Raw genomic sequence first — 17,991 nt, 5'->3', positions numbered from 1 at the left:
TCTGTGAGCAAGTGTTGAAGATCTGGCCACTGAAGGGAGTGACTGGAATGTTTTTCATGGTCAAAGGTCTCATAATAGTCTTTAAAATAATCACTAACTCACCACTATCTTTTTGGTGTCAAAACTTCAGCCCCAGCTGGGCTCATTGCCTTGAAACTCCTCTTATGCAGACTTGACCTGAGCTGAGTCACTGCCCACGCACAGCCTGCAGCTTGCTTGCTAGCAGGCATGCTTGCCTGCCACTCTTAAACCCACACTTCCTCACTCTGTGCTGTCCCTTCCTTAAAAGCTCTGAGTGTCCAAGCAACAGATAGATCCTTTCTTCATGATCTAAGGCAAAGGTTTCAGGTTCTTGTTAATACCTGCTTCAGACTGGATCACTCAATAACCTGGAGTCCTTCATACACATGAGTGATGAACTGCTAACAGCAGTTAGACTGGACAATGGGAGCAAAGAGGGGCATCTCTCCTTGGGGAGGAGGCTCAAGAGAGAAAGACAAAACTCCCTGACAGAAAGCAATTTCTCTCAAGCAAATCATTCCCAAGTTAAGCACCAAGAGGACCAAGTAAAACTCTTTGACAAACAAAAGAGGAAGTTCCATGATTCAAACACAGTTGTCAGTCCATGATTTTGAACACAGTCACCAGTCCAAGTCCAAAAATGAAACCAAAGCCAAAAAGACATGACAATACCACTGAAAACAAACTAGATAAACAAGACCAAGACAAGGCATCTTAACAGATGCCTGATACCTTTCAGTACCTAGCCCAAGTTGCAGCTTAACCTCAGCTGCTTCTGGGATGAGGTGGACTGTCTGATCTCACCTCCCAATCGGATTCTAGAGTGTCCGGTAGATTTTTTCTCCTCCTAGAACATCCTCTAGGGCCTGTGGCCTGTGACAACTAGCACATCTGCCTCTCACAGCTGTAAGCCCTTCAAAGGGACCCATAGCAACCACCGAGGGGAGTCTAACCCCTCTCTTGGAGGGACTTGACACCCCTTCTGCAGGGACTTGAACCCTTCATACAGCAGAACCCACAAGACAACAGAAACAAAGATGAGACAACATGACAGAGAGACAAAACAGAAGGTAAAACGAACACACACACAAAAAAACAGATTTGCTTGAGCTTACCTCTGATCTCTTTGCTAATTGTGGTCAGGGGGAGCATAGGTCCCATCTGTTTCACCAAGACCCCATAGTGGCCTTACCTCGGAAGCACCACCCACAGAGCAGAGGTTGACAAAGTGACCACTGCAATAGCATGAGGGTATAATGCTTTTAATCCACGTATGTGGGGTTGCTCGTCATGCAGGGAGAGGCAACCTTGAACCCAAAGAGCACACAACTTCTATTCAGTAAGGAGTGCAGACTTCAGCAACAGGGTTGGCTGGCCCATAAAATAATCACTAACTCTGCACTATCTTTTGTAGCAATTGTTCCCTCCTGGGGGAACTGTGGACAAATATTTCCTATAAAGTATAAGAATTTCTTTAAATCTTTTTCCTTAACTGTATTCTTCACATTCTGAATGACTCCATGAGTCCTGTCACAAAAGGTGACTGTAGAATGCTTGTCCCATCACTCACCACTGAGATCTGTGTCATCAGGGTAGAAACACACCAAGCCTCTGAACCTAGGTCAGGTGGTCCATGGTTGCCAGAAGCTGGGGAGCAAAGGCTCCAAGGGAGGGGCAAAGGCTCCAAGGGGAAGCAAAGGCTTCGAAGAAGAAGGCTTGTCTATTCACAGGGACAATGTTCTCCTTCAGGAGACCTCTAAACTGCGGCATGCTAGGTGTCATTTGTCAACGAGGGTGCTGAGGTTACCTGGAAGAGAATTAGGGACAAGAGACACAAAGAATTATGTCAAGAGAAGAGTCTGATCAAGACAACAATTTTATTTTTTCCCAAGGCTGAATTTATACCATAACAGGGGTAAGAGAGAGAGGGGGCAAGTGGGAAACATTTATGCAGGCCAAGGACACAGTATTCCTGTGGTCAGCTGATGTCAACAGGATGTTCGTTTTTCAGAAAGGTCATCACTTTGGTTATATTGACATCAGGTGTATTTCTCAGCAAGGTCACAACTTTAACATATCATTATTTATCCTGACCATCAGATTTGTATTAGTCTTGTGCAGCTGGCTGGGGATTTTCCATGGACCTAGTCACACTTAACTCTAACCATAATAACATAAATAATGGAGGATTTCAAGGGCATCGCTCACAACAGTTTACTATGTATAAGCTCTGGTTGGTTGGCATTGTTGTTCTTATGGGATTGCAAGGCCCTTCAACTCTTTCAGTCCTTCCTCCTGTCAAGAAGGAGTGGGAGCATGCACATTTTGGTCATCTTTCTTCTTGAGGTTCCTATGGTCTGTGGATTTCATCTTGGGTAATTCTAGCTTTTGGACTAGTAACACCTTATCAATGAGTGCATACCAAGTTTTTTTTTCTGTGATTGGGTTACCTCACTCAGGATGATATTTTCTAGTTCATTCCGTTTGCCTGTGAATTTCAAAAAGTCATTGTTTTTGATAGCTGAATAGTACTCCATTTTGTAGATGTACCACTTTTTTTTAAATCCATTCCTCTGTTGAAGGGCATCTGGGTCCTTTCCAGCTTCTGGGTATTATAAATAAGGCTGCTATGAACATAGTGGAGCATGTGTCTTTTTTTTTTGGAGTATCTCTTGGTTATATGCCCAGGAGCGGTACAGCTGGATCCTGAGGTACTGGTAGTGCACTGTTCAGTATTCTGAGAACTTCCAGACTGATTTCCAGAGGGGTGTACACCAACAATGGAGGAGTGTTACTCTATATCCACATCCTCGTCATCATCTCTTGTCACTTGAGCTTTTGCTCTAAGCCATTCTGACTGGTATGTAGTGGAATTGTCAGATTGTTTTGCTCAGGAATTGGCAAGATTAATATAGTAAAAATGACCATTTTGCCTAAAGCAATCTACATATTCAATGCAATTCCCATCAAAATTCCTACTCAGTTCTTTATAGAGATGGAAAGAGCAATTTTCAAATTTATTTGGAATAACAAAAAACCCAGGATAGTGAAAACTCTACTCAACAATGAAAGAACTTCTGGGGGGAATTCACCATCCCTAACTTCAAGCAGCATTATAGAGCAATAGTTATAAAAAATCTTTAAGGTATTGGTACAGAGACCAGCAGATAGGTCAGTGGAAAAGAATTGAAGACCCAGAAATGAACCCCCACACCTACGGTCACTTGGTATATGACAAAGGAGATAAAACCATCCAATTGAAGAAAGATAGAATTTTTCAAAAAATGGTGCTGGTTCAACTGGAGGTCTGCATATAGAAGACTGCAAATCAATCCATTCTTATCACCATGTACAAAGCTTCAGTCCAAGTGGACAAAGGACCTCCACATCAAACCAGATACACTCAAACTAATAGAAGAAAGAGTGGGGAAGTGTCTCTAACACATGGACACTGGGGAAAATTTCCTGAACAAAACACCAATGGCATATTCTGTAAGATCAAGAATAGACAAATGGGACTTCAGAAAACTGCAAAGCTTGTGTAAGGCAAAAGAAACTGTCATCTTGACATAACAACAACCAACAACCAAAGATCTTTACCAATTCCACAACCGATAGAGGGCTAATATCCAAAATATACAAAGAACTCAAAAAGTTAGACTCCAGGGAACCAAATAACCCCATTACAATGAGGTACAGAGTTAAACAAAACATTCTCAACTGAGGAATATCGAATTGATGAAAAGCAACTAAAGAAATGTTCAACATCCTTAGCCATCAGGGATGCAAATCAAAACAACGCTGAGATACCACCTCACACCAGTCAAAATGGCTAAGATAAAACACACAGGTGACAGCAGATGCTGGCCAGGATACGGAGAAAGAGGAACACTCCTCTATTTTTAGAGGGATTGCAAACTGTTGCATCGAATCTGTAAATCAGTCTGGAGGTTCCTCAGAAAATTGGTCATTCCACTACTTGAGGACCCAGCTATATCTTTCTTGGGAATATACCCAAACATGCTCCAACATACAACAAAGACACATGCTCCATTGTGTTCATACCAGCCTTATTTATAATAGCCAGAAGCTAGAAAGATAGCATTTTCAACAAATGGTACTGTTTTTACTGCAGGTCACCATGAAGAAGAATGCAGACCAATTCATTCTTATTTCCCTGTTCAAAATGTAGGTTCAATTGGATCAAGGACTTCCACATAAAACCAGATACACTCAAACTCATAGGAGTAAAGTGGGGATGAGTCCTGAACACATGGACACTAGGGAAACTTTCCTAAACAGAACACCAATGGTTTATGCTCTAAGATCAAGTATCAATAAATGGGCCGCACAAAGTATCCTTTGTCTTGTTTCTGTAAGACAAAGGACACTGTCAATAGGATAAAACAGCAAGTAAAAGACAGGAAAAAGATCTTTACACACCCTACATGTGATAGAGGGGTAATACTCAATATATAAAAAGAACAAAAGAATTTAGAATGCCGAGATTCAAATGATTCTATTAAAAATATGGTATAGACACAAACAAAGAATATTCATTCATATAGGGATATTGAGTGACTTAAAAGTACCTAAATAAATGTTCGACATCCTTAGTCATCAGGGAAATTCAAGTCAAAACAACCCTGAGATTCCACCTCATGCCAGTCAGAGTGGCTAAGATGAAAAACTCAGATTACAACAGAGGCTGGCAAGGATGTCTACAAAGAGGAAAACTCCTCCATTGTTGGGAGGATTTTAAACTAATACAACCACTCTTGAAATCAGTCTGGTGGTTCCTCAGATATTTGGATATAGTACTATCTCAGGACTCAACTATACCACTCCTTGGCATATATCCAAATGATGTTCCATCATATAACAAGGACTCAACATCCTTTGTGTTCAATGAAGCCTTATTGATAATAGCCAGATGCTGAAAAGAAAACCCAGAGGCAAGTCCACAGAGGAGTGGACATAGAAAATATGGTACATCTATACAATAGAGTACAACTCAGCTATTAAAAACGACGACTTCATGAAATTCATAGCCAAATGGATGGAAATAGAAAATATAATCCTGTGTGACATAACCCAATCACAAAAGTCACACATGGTATGCACTCACTGATAAGTGGATATTAGTCAAACAGCTCAATTTCCCCAAGACAAAGACCAGAGGACATGTGAAGCTCAAGAAGGACTAACATAATATGGATTCTTCACTTTTTCTTAAAAGGGTTAACAAAAGTATTCCTAGGAAGAGATCTGGAGACCAAGATTGTAGGAGAGACTGCAGTAATGGCCATTCTGAGCTTGCCTGTCCTGGGGATCCAGAGCATATATGTACAGCCACCAAACCCATACAATGTTGCCAAGAAGTTCATGCTGACAGGATCCAGATACAGCTGTCTCCTGGGAGGCTCATCCAGTGTGTGACAAGTACAGAGGCAAATTCTAGCATGAAAACATTGAAATGACATTACGATCCCCTTTGGAGGTGTTAGAGAAAGGATAGAAGGAGCTTGCAACCCCATAAGTACAAGAATTTGAACTAACCAAAGTTCACAGAGGCTAAACCACTACCCAAAGAGTACACATGCACAGGCCCATGGCTCCAACTGCATATCTAGCAGAGGACGGCCTTGTTGGTCACCAGTGGGAGGAGACGCCCTTGGTTCTGCTAATACTGGATTCACAGTGCTTTTGAATATCAGGGCAGGGAGGCTGGAAGGAAGGGATTTTGGAGAAAGGAACACTGTTATAGAAGTAAGGGGAGGGAGGATGGTATAAGGGGCTTATGGATGGGAAATCAGGTAAGGGTTTAACATTTGAAATGTAAATAAAAATACCCAATATAAATATAACACTGACTCTAAATTAGGTTCTTTATAAAGAAATTCTCTCAGAAAGACCTGGACAAAGTTCCACTGTGTCCCATACAATAATCTAAATAGATTTTCATCTTTATCCAATCTTTCCTTTTGGCACAATGTGCCTCTGTCTCTGTCTTTGTCTCTGTCCCTCTCCCTCTCCCTCCCCCTCCCTCAATCCCTTCCTTTCCCCTTTCCCTCATCCCTTCTCTCGTTGTGTTTGCTTGAGGGCTGTTGTGTTTGGGTGTGAATAATTCAGTTAGATAGATTAAAATTTGAAAATGTACTTGTATAATGTTTACTGGAGGATAGGAAGCTTGGCCAGAACTAAAATCTAATTTACAGGAGGTAATCCAAACTGTTTCCTCTTCCCAGAGAAAAGCAATCACATATTTTTGATAATCCCGATACAGTCTTAGTTTACAAAGAAGCATTGGAAGGTTAGCATGAGTCATGTCCTGATATTTTCTTTTTGCACATTTTAAAATAGAAAGCTTGTGTTTTCACAATACAAATGTTTATAAATGGGCTCCTTAAGGGAGTGTCTGTGTAAATTGTATTTAAAGTGAATTAACTCAGGATATTATTTCCTAAAAGGAGAACCATATACCTTTAAACATTGTTCAGACTATAGTTTACTACAATGGTAAATATTTAGAAAAATTTCATATGAAACAAAGATGTCAGGTGGATTTACCAATGTAAAAATTAGAGGAAAATATGAGAAACTCATTGTTATATATCATTTGGGTGGTAAAAATGAAGTTAATTTATCAACTTTCACATCTTTTCCAACTTTTTTTTTCTGTTGCTGTGACAAACACTACCACCAAATGCACTTTGAAAGAGGTAAAGGCTTATTTTTGGTTACATTTCCAGGCCATGGTAGTCCTTGTAGGACTTAAGAGCAAGGGCTGAAGAACTGAAACAGAAATTATGGAGGCATATTGCTTCTTGGTTGACTCACTCATTTCTCTCAGATAGATTATTCCTGCCTAAAGTTAATACTATTTGTGTAATACTGTGCTCTCCTACATCAACTGGACAACAACAACAACTCAGTCACAATCATAGACCAATATGATTCAGGCAATTTTTCAATTGACATTCCCTTTTCTAGGGTATGTCAAGTTTTCAAAAAAGTCTAACTAGGGCATCAGATACATTCTAAGAAAATCTATTATCTTGTAAGAGTTTACCCATGCTTCCTGAAGCTTGCTGACTCTTCAACAGAAAAGGAAAACCAGACCCTCAATGAAGGGCTGTGTTCTTTCTCACACTTTCCCCAAATATCTTTAATTTTCCTTTTTTCATAACCTTTCATAGAAGAATGTCTCTGGAAGACAAACATAAATCTGCTATTTTACAACTGTTTTATTGAACTATGAAAATTATATGTAGGCATATATCCCATTTCCATGAACACAGAATTTGAAAAGTTTGATGTATCAGATTGAAACAAGTAGTTTTCTTCTGCGTGGAAATTCAGGGTATCAGGCTTCAAATGTATTGGCCATCAGATCACACGAGTGAATCTCAGAGCCATGAGTACCTATTTGAAAGTTTTTGTGGAAAGTGCAGCAAGAGCTAAAACTTTGATTACCTAGATGCATTGATTAAACACAGAAAGAGACACTGATTATCAATTTTTGGGTTTTGGGTTGTTGTTTTGGTTGTTGCTATTAAAAAGAGTATACCATATTTCAGTTTAGTATTCTAAATGGGGAGAGCAGAGTTGCTTGGATACTGGGAGTATCAGGCACAAAAAAGCACCTGAAGACAATTTTCCTTCTGGCCAGTTGGTTGCACTGCAGGTTCCTGAAAAGACCTGGAAGCACGAAGGGGAATATTATTAACTCTTACGCAGTTTTCCTTGAATTTGTTTTCCCTAAATGGAAGTTTTACAGATGATAATTTTAGCATCACAAAGTTAATAAAAATCTGTGCTCCCCTCTGGCTGTATGCTCAGTCCATTTCCTGGTATCCCATTGGCTGCTCATCATAACCTAGGTTACAATATTAACCTGCCTTCCTGATATGGGTCCTGTGTACTCTGTCTTCTTCTCTGCTGATTTCTGGTTTGAAGATCAATCTCACTGCAATGGGAAAGCCTATCTTGCTGCTCCCACTGGGCCTGTCTTTGCTCATGAGCTCCCTGCTAGGTAAGGTACTGGCAGATGGTAGTGGTTGCCACTGTTAGGCAGACACACGGATTCTACAGTTTAGGGGATGTGATTAGCATGAAATAGGATAACATTAGAACTGACCCTGCTTCCTTCTGATATCTATATCCACTTCTTCCCCTTGCTTCATCTCTTCTCACTCAAAGATACTTTCCTTTCCTTCTCTTCATACTTTCTCCTGCTCCATGTCACCATCTCTCTCTCTTTCTCCTTTCCACCTCTCTTCATGTCTGTTCTCTGGAGTGCTTAAGCATGTTCAGTTCCTCAAGTTTACATGCATATTGGCTTATATTTGGATTGTAAGTAGGAAAGGAAATTCATTACCAGGATGAAAACAGTAAAAATATTGATTCATCCAATCCAGTATGATAGAATACTAACTTTAAAAATGGATTCCTGTGAGGATTTCCTGTATCAGAGATGCTTCCCTTTGTTGTTTGTGCATTGAATACAATACTGTCTGATAATGTCAGACTCTTGTCCCTTTCTGCCATCTCTCTCTCTCTCTTAGATGCACTAGAATCATAATGCTGTGTGGCACTTTAGGGACCCCACACCAGAACTCCTATTTTTCATTCTGATAACTTGGTCTATTCTCATGGTATGAGGTTGCATCGATTTTCCAACTTACTTTTTTTGTAGATTCCTGTGGTCATGAACCTTCATGAATGTGTTATCTCAGCATACAGCCAGCTCTTTTACTGGCTACTGCTTATTTATTTACCAGAGTCCCAAACTCAGCTCCAATTGGTGCTTGAGTTTGGAGCCTGAATGAAACCCTTATATTGGCTTTTGCCTTTTCAGCTTTGCAGTGCTTCAGATGTGAAAGCCTCGATTCTACAGGACTTTGTCGTGTTGGAAGACGTATATGTCAGACTTATCCTGATGAGATTTGTGCCTGGGTTGTAGTAACCACTCGAGGTATGTAAGCTCTGGGAGCTCTGAACGTAATCTTGCTTGCCCTAGAGCATTGAACCCATCTCCACGATGCTGATGGCAAATGCAGAAACTGAAGGAAGATGTCTTTGCTGGTAAAAGTATGAGGGAAAAGTTCTTTTCCTTCTCTTAATGGCTCCCACTGACTGATAGTCAGACCAACAAAGACATGATGAAAAAAATGTTATGAAAGATGTCTAGGTGATCCTTAGGCAAATTCAGGGTGAATATAGTCTAGTATGATAGGAATTGGATTTTAAAATTCCATTCAGCACTCTTGGAAATGAAGTCCCACCAGTGGGTTAGATTAATGGTTGAGGCATCGTGTCCCAGTGAGCCCACTTCAGTTATGGTTGTATTTCTATTGTACTTTCCATCTGACTCTTCAATGACTCATCAACTCTTTCCACTGATATTCACATTCTTCTTTCTTCTACAGATGGAAAATTTGTATATGGAAACCAGAGCTGTGCTGAGTGCATCGGTACGACTGTTGAGCATGGAAGTCTTATAATATCAACAAACTGTTGCTCAGCCACCCCTTTCTGCAATATGGTACATCCCTGATACTTAATTGTATGGAAGGATTTTAGGTGAGTCCATACTCCTTCCCTGTGCTCCTGTAACCTCATAGCCCTGGTCAGCATGAATTGCAGATGTTTCAAGAGTTCAACAGACTGGAGTGATGTTCTCTGCTTCCCACTAGCCCTGGCACTCCCTCATTCTCACATCATGGTTTCCTTCCATTTTCCCCTCTGTCCCTCCAACAAAATAGATAAATGGCACAAGTTGCTTCTTCTACACTCTCTGCACTGATTTAACAAACACCTTCTGTCTGTTGAATGCAGCACTGGGCACTGAGCACTGATTTTTGAAAAGTATTGAAAGAGAGAGTCCAGTCCTGAGACCAGTCTTCTATGAAGATTCTGTATCTGACAGGGTGGCCAGATAACTATAACTTCCCTTTCTTCATTCTAAGCCATACACTGAGGAGGATATATTAGGAAGTGTTTGATTCCTGTGACTTTAACAAACTGCTGTTTGAGAGAAAGAATTTATTAAGGTCATTATTTGAGATAGTTTTACCTTATTATGTTAGGCTATATTGGAACAGAGATGTTCAACTCTTGGCTTTCCGGGAGCAGGGTAAAATAGGAAGGGAACAGGACAAGTTTCAACCACTATGGGTTGACCCTAAGTGCCTTATTTCCATGAGGCAAGATATATATCTATCAATAATCTATTCAATTTTCAAGTGCATTATTAGGTCAGAGATACCTACCGCATCTCTGGAAACGATCTCACAGACACAGACAGATTTTAATGTGATAGATCAGACATTCTCAGTTTCATGTACTGACTAGAGTCAGATACCACAGGCTGAGAGTGCTTCTTTTCCAGTGTTCATTTCCCCAGTGTGGTCACATGGCCATGTGCTTCTTTATTCTTCAAGAAATTTCTAATTTTTAGCTTTACTCCTACTAATTCCATAGATTTTGAAGTTCTATTTCGAATTTTTTACTTTTATATTTGTACCTGTATGTTTACATTTTTGGACAACCTAAACAGTGCAGACAATACTGTAAACAATTTCTAGGAATCCCATTCCATTCTGCCAAGACATTGCTTTGTAATATGTTATACAGGTGAAGGCACATACAAGATAGAACAAAGTATATCATTGGACTAGAAGGAAAGATGAATGGCAGAAAAGTTTCATAGAGAGGAGAAGACTGGTGTGAGGCATGAGAAGAAGCAGCAGAGAGAACATGGAGGCTGATGTTGAGATTCCTCTCTGCATATTTACAGGGTGTTAGGAATATACTTAAGGGATGGATGTATACAGGGCTTTTTATGTCTAGGTGGGCAATGTTTTCAATCCTATCAATTTCGTTAGAGGTTATGGTGTTGTGTGTTCTTTCATGTGGTGATTTAACTTCAAGAGCGTATGTGGTGGCTGGTGACACTAGGCTGCCATGGAATTGGGATATATATTTTGGGCATGGTTGCAACCTTCCTTGGGAACTAAATGAGTAGAGAGATTCTTACGAGTCTCAGAGAGAAGTCATCAGCACTGTCATATGTGATAGAGCAAATCAGGTTAGAGGCTTTGCTGACTGAGATGAGGATATCTACCAAATATCTTGGGGCACTGTGGTGTAGGATCTAGTGCGGGGTAAAAGACAGTATCAGTTTTTATAATTTTATAGCAACTTAGCTTGCTTACTCTATTTCGTATACAGTATACATTTGATGCCTTCTAAATTTTTGAGTAGGTCATAATAACTTTTTATTTATTATAAATTTTAAAGTCATATATTTACAAACAGTGACATCATTTTAACGCTCTTTTTTCAGTGCTCTTTATTGAGTCTTGACAGTGGAGCATGCCAGAAAGAATAATCTACTGACCATGTCTGGACAACTCACTATGATTTCTACATCGTGTTTTCTGACTACATGTATATCATATGTTCTTGGGTGATCTGTAATAAATTGAAAGCCTTACATATTTTAATTTGAACTATATGCTGTTTAAATTATTTTTTGAACTTAATTTATTTATTTACATCCAAACTGTTGCCATTCCTCCTTGTACCCCCTTCAGGTTTCTTCACCTTATCCACTTTCTTCTGTACTTCAGAGAAAATGTTCCCCCAAATCATGGCAACCCTTACTCTGCGACATCAAGTCTCTACATGATTAGGTACATCCCCTTACACTGAGGCCAGGCAAGAGGATAAGTCTTCTGCTACATATTTCCCAGGAGCCTCAGAATAGCCCATGTTTGGTCTTTGGTGGGGGTATAGTCTGTAGCAGTATCCGGGATCCAGGTTAGTTGACACAGTTTCACTTCCTATTGGGGTTGCCATTCCCTATGGCCCCTTAAATCTTTTTCCTAGTTCTTCCATAGGGGTTGCTGACCTCAGACCATTGGTTGGCTATAAGTTTCTCCATATGTCTTAGTCAGGCAGATGTACAACCTATCAAAGGACAGCCATGCTAGGCTCCAAAATTGCATGTAGGACCAGTCATAGACAAGCCATTCCTTCACTCTTGGGTCCATTTCTGTCCCTGCATTTCCCATTGATAGGAACAATTCTGGGCCCAAAAATTTGAAAGTGGGTTGGTGTTCCCATCCCTCTACTGGGGGCCCCTTTTAATTACAGGAGGTGGACTCTTCATTATGGACTCTCCATCTCCCTTTGTTGGGTATTTTGGCTAAGGTAACCCACATTGATTCCTGGATGCCTTTTACATCCCAAGTCTCTGGAACAATCTAGAGGTTCTTCCAACTCACCATCCCTACCCATGGCAGCTATATATTTCCATTCATTCTCCTGACCCTCTGGGCTTCTCTGCGCTCTCTCCAATACATGATCCTGTGCCCCACTTTCCACTCAGGTATTTTTCTCCATCTGCCTCCCATGAGTATTGTGTTCCCCTTTCCAAGTGGCATTGAAGCACCCTCACTTGGGCCTTTCTTCTTGAAAATCTTCTTTCAATCTCTGGGTTGTGTGATAGGTCTCCTGCACTTTTTGGCTAATATCTACTTATTAGTGTGTACATACCATGCATGTCCTTTTGTATAGCTCATTCAGGATGATATTTTCTAGATCCATCGCTTTGCCTGAAAATTCATGATATTCTCATTTTTAATAGCTGAATGGTAATCCATATTGTAAATGAACCAACCACATTTTCTGTATCCATTCTTTGGTTGGGGTACAACTGGGTTGTTTCCAGTTAGTGGCTATTATGAATAAGGCTGTGTTGACATAGTGAAACACATGTTTTTGTGGTAGGGTGGAGCATTGTTTCAGTATATGCCCAGGAGTGGTATAGCTGGGTTTTGAGATAGAACTATTTACAATTTTCTCAGGAAAGGCCAGCTTAATTTTCAGTTGTTGTACCAACTCACAATTCCACCAGCAGGGGAGGAGTACTCCTCTTTCTTCATATTCTCACCAGCATATGCTGTCACCTGAGATTTTGGTCTTTCCCATTTTAATTGGTGTAAAATGGGATTTCAGGGTTGCTTTGATTTGCGGTTCCCTGATGACATGTCTGATGTTGAACATTACTTTAAGTGCTTCTCAGCCATTTAAAAATTCAATTTAAACATTTTCACATTTATTAATATATGGATGGGTGTCAGCCTCTGTGTTTGTGTTCATATTATTCACATTCAATGACAGATTTATGTTCTAAACAACTTATGAGCTCCATGATCTCTTTGTACCACATTGGGTCTGAAATTTGAAGTTGGTTGTCTGGCTTGGCACTCAGTCCCTTATATCCTGAGTCGTCTCTGCTTTCAAATGTTAAAATCAGATAATTAGGTAGTTGTTGGGTTGCCTAGTATTCCTGGTTTTTTTCTGTCAAGCCTAATGACAGGACCTATATTCCTGGCACCCAAATTATAGAAGATGAGGATAGATTACTACAGATTTACATCTGGTCTTCCCAAAATGTTCATTGCAGTGTGTTACACACACACACACACACACACACACACACACACACACACACAGACACACACACACACACACACACACACACACACACACGGACTGTAATGTGCCTTTGGTGTCAAAAAATCATGCCCTCATTGTCATGCTTTCCCAAACTTTTTAATTTCCTTGTTTCCATATTATAGAGTTCTATTTTTTTATTTCTGTTGTTGCTTTTTAAATATCCCACCCGGGTTTTTTTTATACAGTTTATTAGAAGTGACACCAACATAGTGAAGCAGATGTTGTTGAGGTGTTACACGTTTACAATGGAAAGTCTAGCACTTGGGAGAGGAAGGCTGCTGAAAGAGGAATTCTTCAGTCTCAGCTACAAAGAGTTCAATGCCAGCCTGAAATATATGATACACCATCTGAGAGAGAGGGGGGGGGAGGGAGAGTGAGGGAGAGAGAGTTTGTGTGAAGGGGCAAATGATGTTCCAATTTGGAAGCTTCCATATCTGCTCCTAGAGTAAAAGATTTCTGTCTGAAGTTTCACAAGAATCTTACCAAAGCACTTAGATATATTTTTCAATTCTTACAGTACATCTATACCTCTTATACTGTCTCCTTTCTTCCTGCTGACATTGGACTTTAACACATGACCTCAATCTTGATAGAGAAGCTTTCTACTATTGACTTGAATTCTAACCCCAAGAGACAGGGTTTGATTTACTGGTTTTTGTGTGTTTCTTGGGAATCAAACTACATGTAGGCAAACACTTTGCTCCCCGAGCTGCATTCCAAGCCCAATAAGTGTCACTGCTGTGTTTTTACAATATTCTCATAGGTCAGCTTGAGATTGTCATATCTTACTACATGCATGTGCATTCTTCATATTTTTGAACATTATTTTATTTTGTGATTTCTACACAATTTATACAGATCCTACATTAAGGATATTTTGATTATTATAAACTTGGTATGATTACAAGAAAAAATTCTGTAAATATTTCTGAGAACCAGATAGTCCCCCAAATAAAGGGGTACAATTTGAACTTTTGACTCCTTGTTGTTCAATGTGATTCACATTAGGTAAAAACTTGTATTGGGTACCTTTCTATATTTTATATCCTGCCATATTACCACACACCAGACAAAAACACCTTTAGGAAGGAAAGGTTTCCTTTGGTTTACTACTAAAGGGTGTATTGCCCCTCCTGGCAGGATATGCGTGGTGGCTGGAATGTGTAGTAATATTCATATACTGTTCATAGTCAGGAAGCACAAAAATGGATGCCAGTGCTCAGATTTCTTGTTTGCTTTATTATTCATTTTCTGTTCATACCAAAATGCCAGCACATGGCCGAGAGTTGGGTATATTTCAAGTGTACTTCCTTCATTAAATATGTATGGAAATTCCCTCCTACACTGTATGAGGGTGCTATAAGTGTATTTATAAAGTATTTCTAAATCTTGTCAAGTTTAAAACGAGGATTAACCATCATAAAACAGTACATAAATTATGTACTTTTCGAATGGCCAAAAAGCACCTGAAGAAATGTCCAACATTATTATTCATCAGGGAAATGGCCGTCAGAATGGCAAAAATTAAAAATTCAGGTTACAGCAGATGCTGGTGAGGATGTGGAGAAAGAGGAACATTCTTCCATTATTGGTGGGATTGCAAACTGGTAAAATTGGACATTCCACTACCTGAGGGCACAACTATACCTCTCTTGGGCATATACCCGAAAGATGCTCCAAAATACAGCAAAGAAACATGCTCCCCACTATGTTCATAGAAGTCTTATTTATAATAGCCAGAAGCTGGAAACAACCCAGATTCCCTTCAAGAGAGGAATCGATACAAAAAAATGTGGTACATCTACATAATGGAGTACTACTCGGCTATCAAAAACAATGACTTCATGAAATTCATAGGCAAATGGTTGGAACTACAAAATATCCTAAGTGACATTACTGAATAAAAGAAAAATACACTTGGTATGCACTCATTGATAAGTGGATATTAGCCATAAATCTTGAATTACCCAAGATGCAATCCACAGGCACAGAAAGCTGTAGAAGTTGGATGACCAAAATGCGGATGCTCCCACTCCTTCTTAAAGGGGGGAAAATCCATAGAAGGGGATATGGAAGCATAGTTTAGAGCATCGACTCAAGGAATGGCTCTTCAGAGCCTGACCTTCAGGTGGCCCATATATATATATATATATATATATATATATATATATATATATATATATATATATATGCCTTTACACATATATATATATATACAGCCATCAAAACTAAATAAGATTGATGAATCTAGAAAATGCATGCTGAGAGGGACCAGATATAGATCTCTCCTGAGAGACACATCCAGAGCATGTCCAGGGCAGAGGTCAAAGCTAGTAGCAAACCACTGAACTGAGAATAGGACCCCAATGAGGGGGAATTAGAGGAAGTATTGAAAGGGTTGAAGGAGCTTGCAACCCCATAAAAACAACAATGCCAACAAACCAGAGCTTCCAGGAATTAAATCACTAGGGAAAAAGTATACATGAACTGATCCAGGGCTCCAACCTCATATGTAGCAGAGAATAGACTTGTTGGGTCAGCAGGGGAAAGGGAAGCACTTGTTCCTTCCAAGGTTGGATCCCCAGTGCAGAGGAGTATGGAGGTGGCTATAAGGGGGGGGGTTGTATAGGGGAAATACCCGTCTGGGGGAGGGGCAGGGAAGGGTATGTTGGTTTATGGACAGGAAACCGGGAAGTGGAATAACCTTTGAAATGTAAGTAATGAAATATGTCGAATGAAAAGTTGCAAAAAATACGTCCTTTTCCTTGACTAGCAATGAATACTTTTTGACATGAGTAGATGTAGTGACCTAGATTACAGTCAATTGTACAGTATTTTTTAATTAATTAATTAATTTATTATTATTGGATATATTTCTCTACTTACATTTCAAATGTTATTCCTTTTCCCGGTTTCTTTTTCTCCATAAGCCCCCTATACCTTCACCCTTCCCAAAAAGGGTGTTCCCACCCATTAACTACCCCTTACAACTCCACCCAACATTCCCCTGCACTAGAGGTCCAACCTTGGCAGGACCAAGTTCTTCCCCTTCCACTGATGCTCCAACAAGGCTATTCTCTGTTATATATGCAGTTGGATCCGTTGGTCAGTACATGTATAGTCTTTCCCTAGTGGTTTTGTTCCTGGAAGTTCTGGTTGGTTGGCATTGTTTTTCTTATGAGGTTGCAAGGCCTTTCAGCTCTTTCAATCATTTCTCTAATTTCTCCAGTGGGGTTTGCTGCTAGTGTTCATCTCTGTATTTGATATGCTCTGGTTGTGTCTTTCAGGAGAAATCTATACCCAGTTCCTGTCAGCATGCACTTCTTAGCTTCATCAAATATATCTAGTTTTGGTGGCTGCATACATATGGGCCACTTGTTGGGCAGGCTCTGAATGCCCTTTTCTAAAGTCTCTGCTCTATCCTTTGCCTCCATATTTCCTACTATGGATATTTTTGTTCCCCCTTTTCAGAAGGAGTAGATGTGTCCACATTCGTTTTCCTTCATCAGGAGCCTGTGGATTACAACTTGGATAATTCAAGATTTTGGGCTAATATCCACTTATCAATGTGTACATACAATATGTGTTTTTCCGTGATTAGGTTACTTGACTCAGGATGATGTTTTCTAACTTCATTCCATTTGCCTATGAATTTCATGAAGTCATTGTTTTTGATGGTTGTGTAGTACTTATCGTGTAGATATACCACATTTTCTGAATCTATCCCTCTGTTGAAGGGCATCTGGGTACTTTTTAGCTTCTGTTATTATAAAGAATTCTGACACGGACATAGCTTTAATCATAATAGACAAAAATGTCGCTCAGCAGAAGAATAGATGGCAAAAATGTTCATTTACACAATGGACTACTCAGCTATTAAAAATGAGGTCATCATGACATTTGCAGGCAAATGGATGGAAGTAAAAAAAAAGCCCATCTTGATTAGAATAACCCAAATCAAAGGTACATGAATTTTATGTACTCATAAGTATAAATAAGTCATAAACTACAGAATATTCACACTACAATCCATATGCCCAAAGATAAATAACAAGCAGGACTGATGGTAGGATGCTTGAATCTCACTCAGAAAGTGATACAAAATTGTCATCAGAGGTGGATGGTGGAAGGAATATGTGTTGGAGAGAAGATGAGAACTGGCATATATGAGGTATCACGTATATAGAAGATAAACTGATTGGTCCTCTTGCAGGTTCCCCAATAACTGGAGCAGGGGCTCCTGATTCTGTTGCTTGTCTGAGTATCCTATTCCCCGTTTGAGCTGTTTTTTTGTGCCTCAGTGAGAGCAAATGTGCTTAGTCTTGATGTGTCTTGAGGTGAAAGTGTGGGTTAGTACCCAAGGCAGATGTACACTCTTCTCAGTGCTGAGGAGGACAAAGGAGGTAGGAGAAGGGATTGAGAGGAGCAAATGTGATCAGG

General features: G+C 39.8%; 1 protein-coding gene and 1 long non-coding RNA gene across 3 annotated transcripts in view; one reads left to right on the top strand and one right to left on the bottom strand.

Annotated features, from left to right (window-relative positions):
• Positions 1–17,991, bottom strand: part of LOC148004036 (uncharacterized) — a 71,790-nt gene that overhangs the window by 32,369 nt on the left and 21,430 nt on the right. Inside the window, exons 1-2 of one of the 2 annotated variants that reach the window (XR_015627144.1) lie at positions 8,709–8,768; positions 1,592–1,828 (exon numbers count right to left, since the gene is read on the bottom strand). This is a non-coding gene — a long non-coding RNA (uncharacterized LOC148004036). Of the gene's footprint in view, positions 1–1,591; positions 1,829–8,708; positions 8,769–17,991 lie in introns of those variants that run through there. The other variant, XR_015627145.1, reaches the window with a different exon arrangement.
• Positions 7,959–11,540, top strand: Rup2 (urinary protein 2). Its single transcript, NM_001034950.4, has 4 exons — positions 7,959–8,056; positions 8,882–8,998; positions 9,453–9,606; positions 11,372–11,540. The coding sequence occupies exons 1-3, from the start codon at positions 7,996–7,998 to the stop codon at positions 9,578–9,580; spliced, it is 306 nt and encodes a 101-aa protein (NP_001030122.2). The 5' UTR covers positions 7,959–7,995; the 3' UTR covers positions 9,581–9,606; positions 11,372–11,540.

The sequence above is a fragment of the Rattus norvegicus genome, chromosome 8 (genome assembly GCF_021556685.1).
Source record: "Rattus norvegicus strain SHRSP/BbbUtx chromosome 8, alternate assembly SHRSP_T2T, whole genome shotgun sequence".
NCBI lineage: Eukaryota > Metazoa > Chordata > Mammalia > Rodentia > Muridae > Rattus > Rattus norvegicus.
This window is presented reverse-complemented; position numbering and strand designations above follow the sequence as displayed.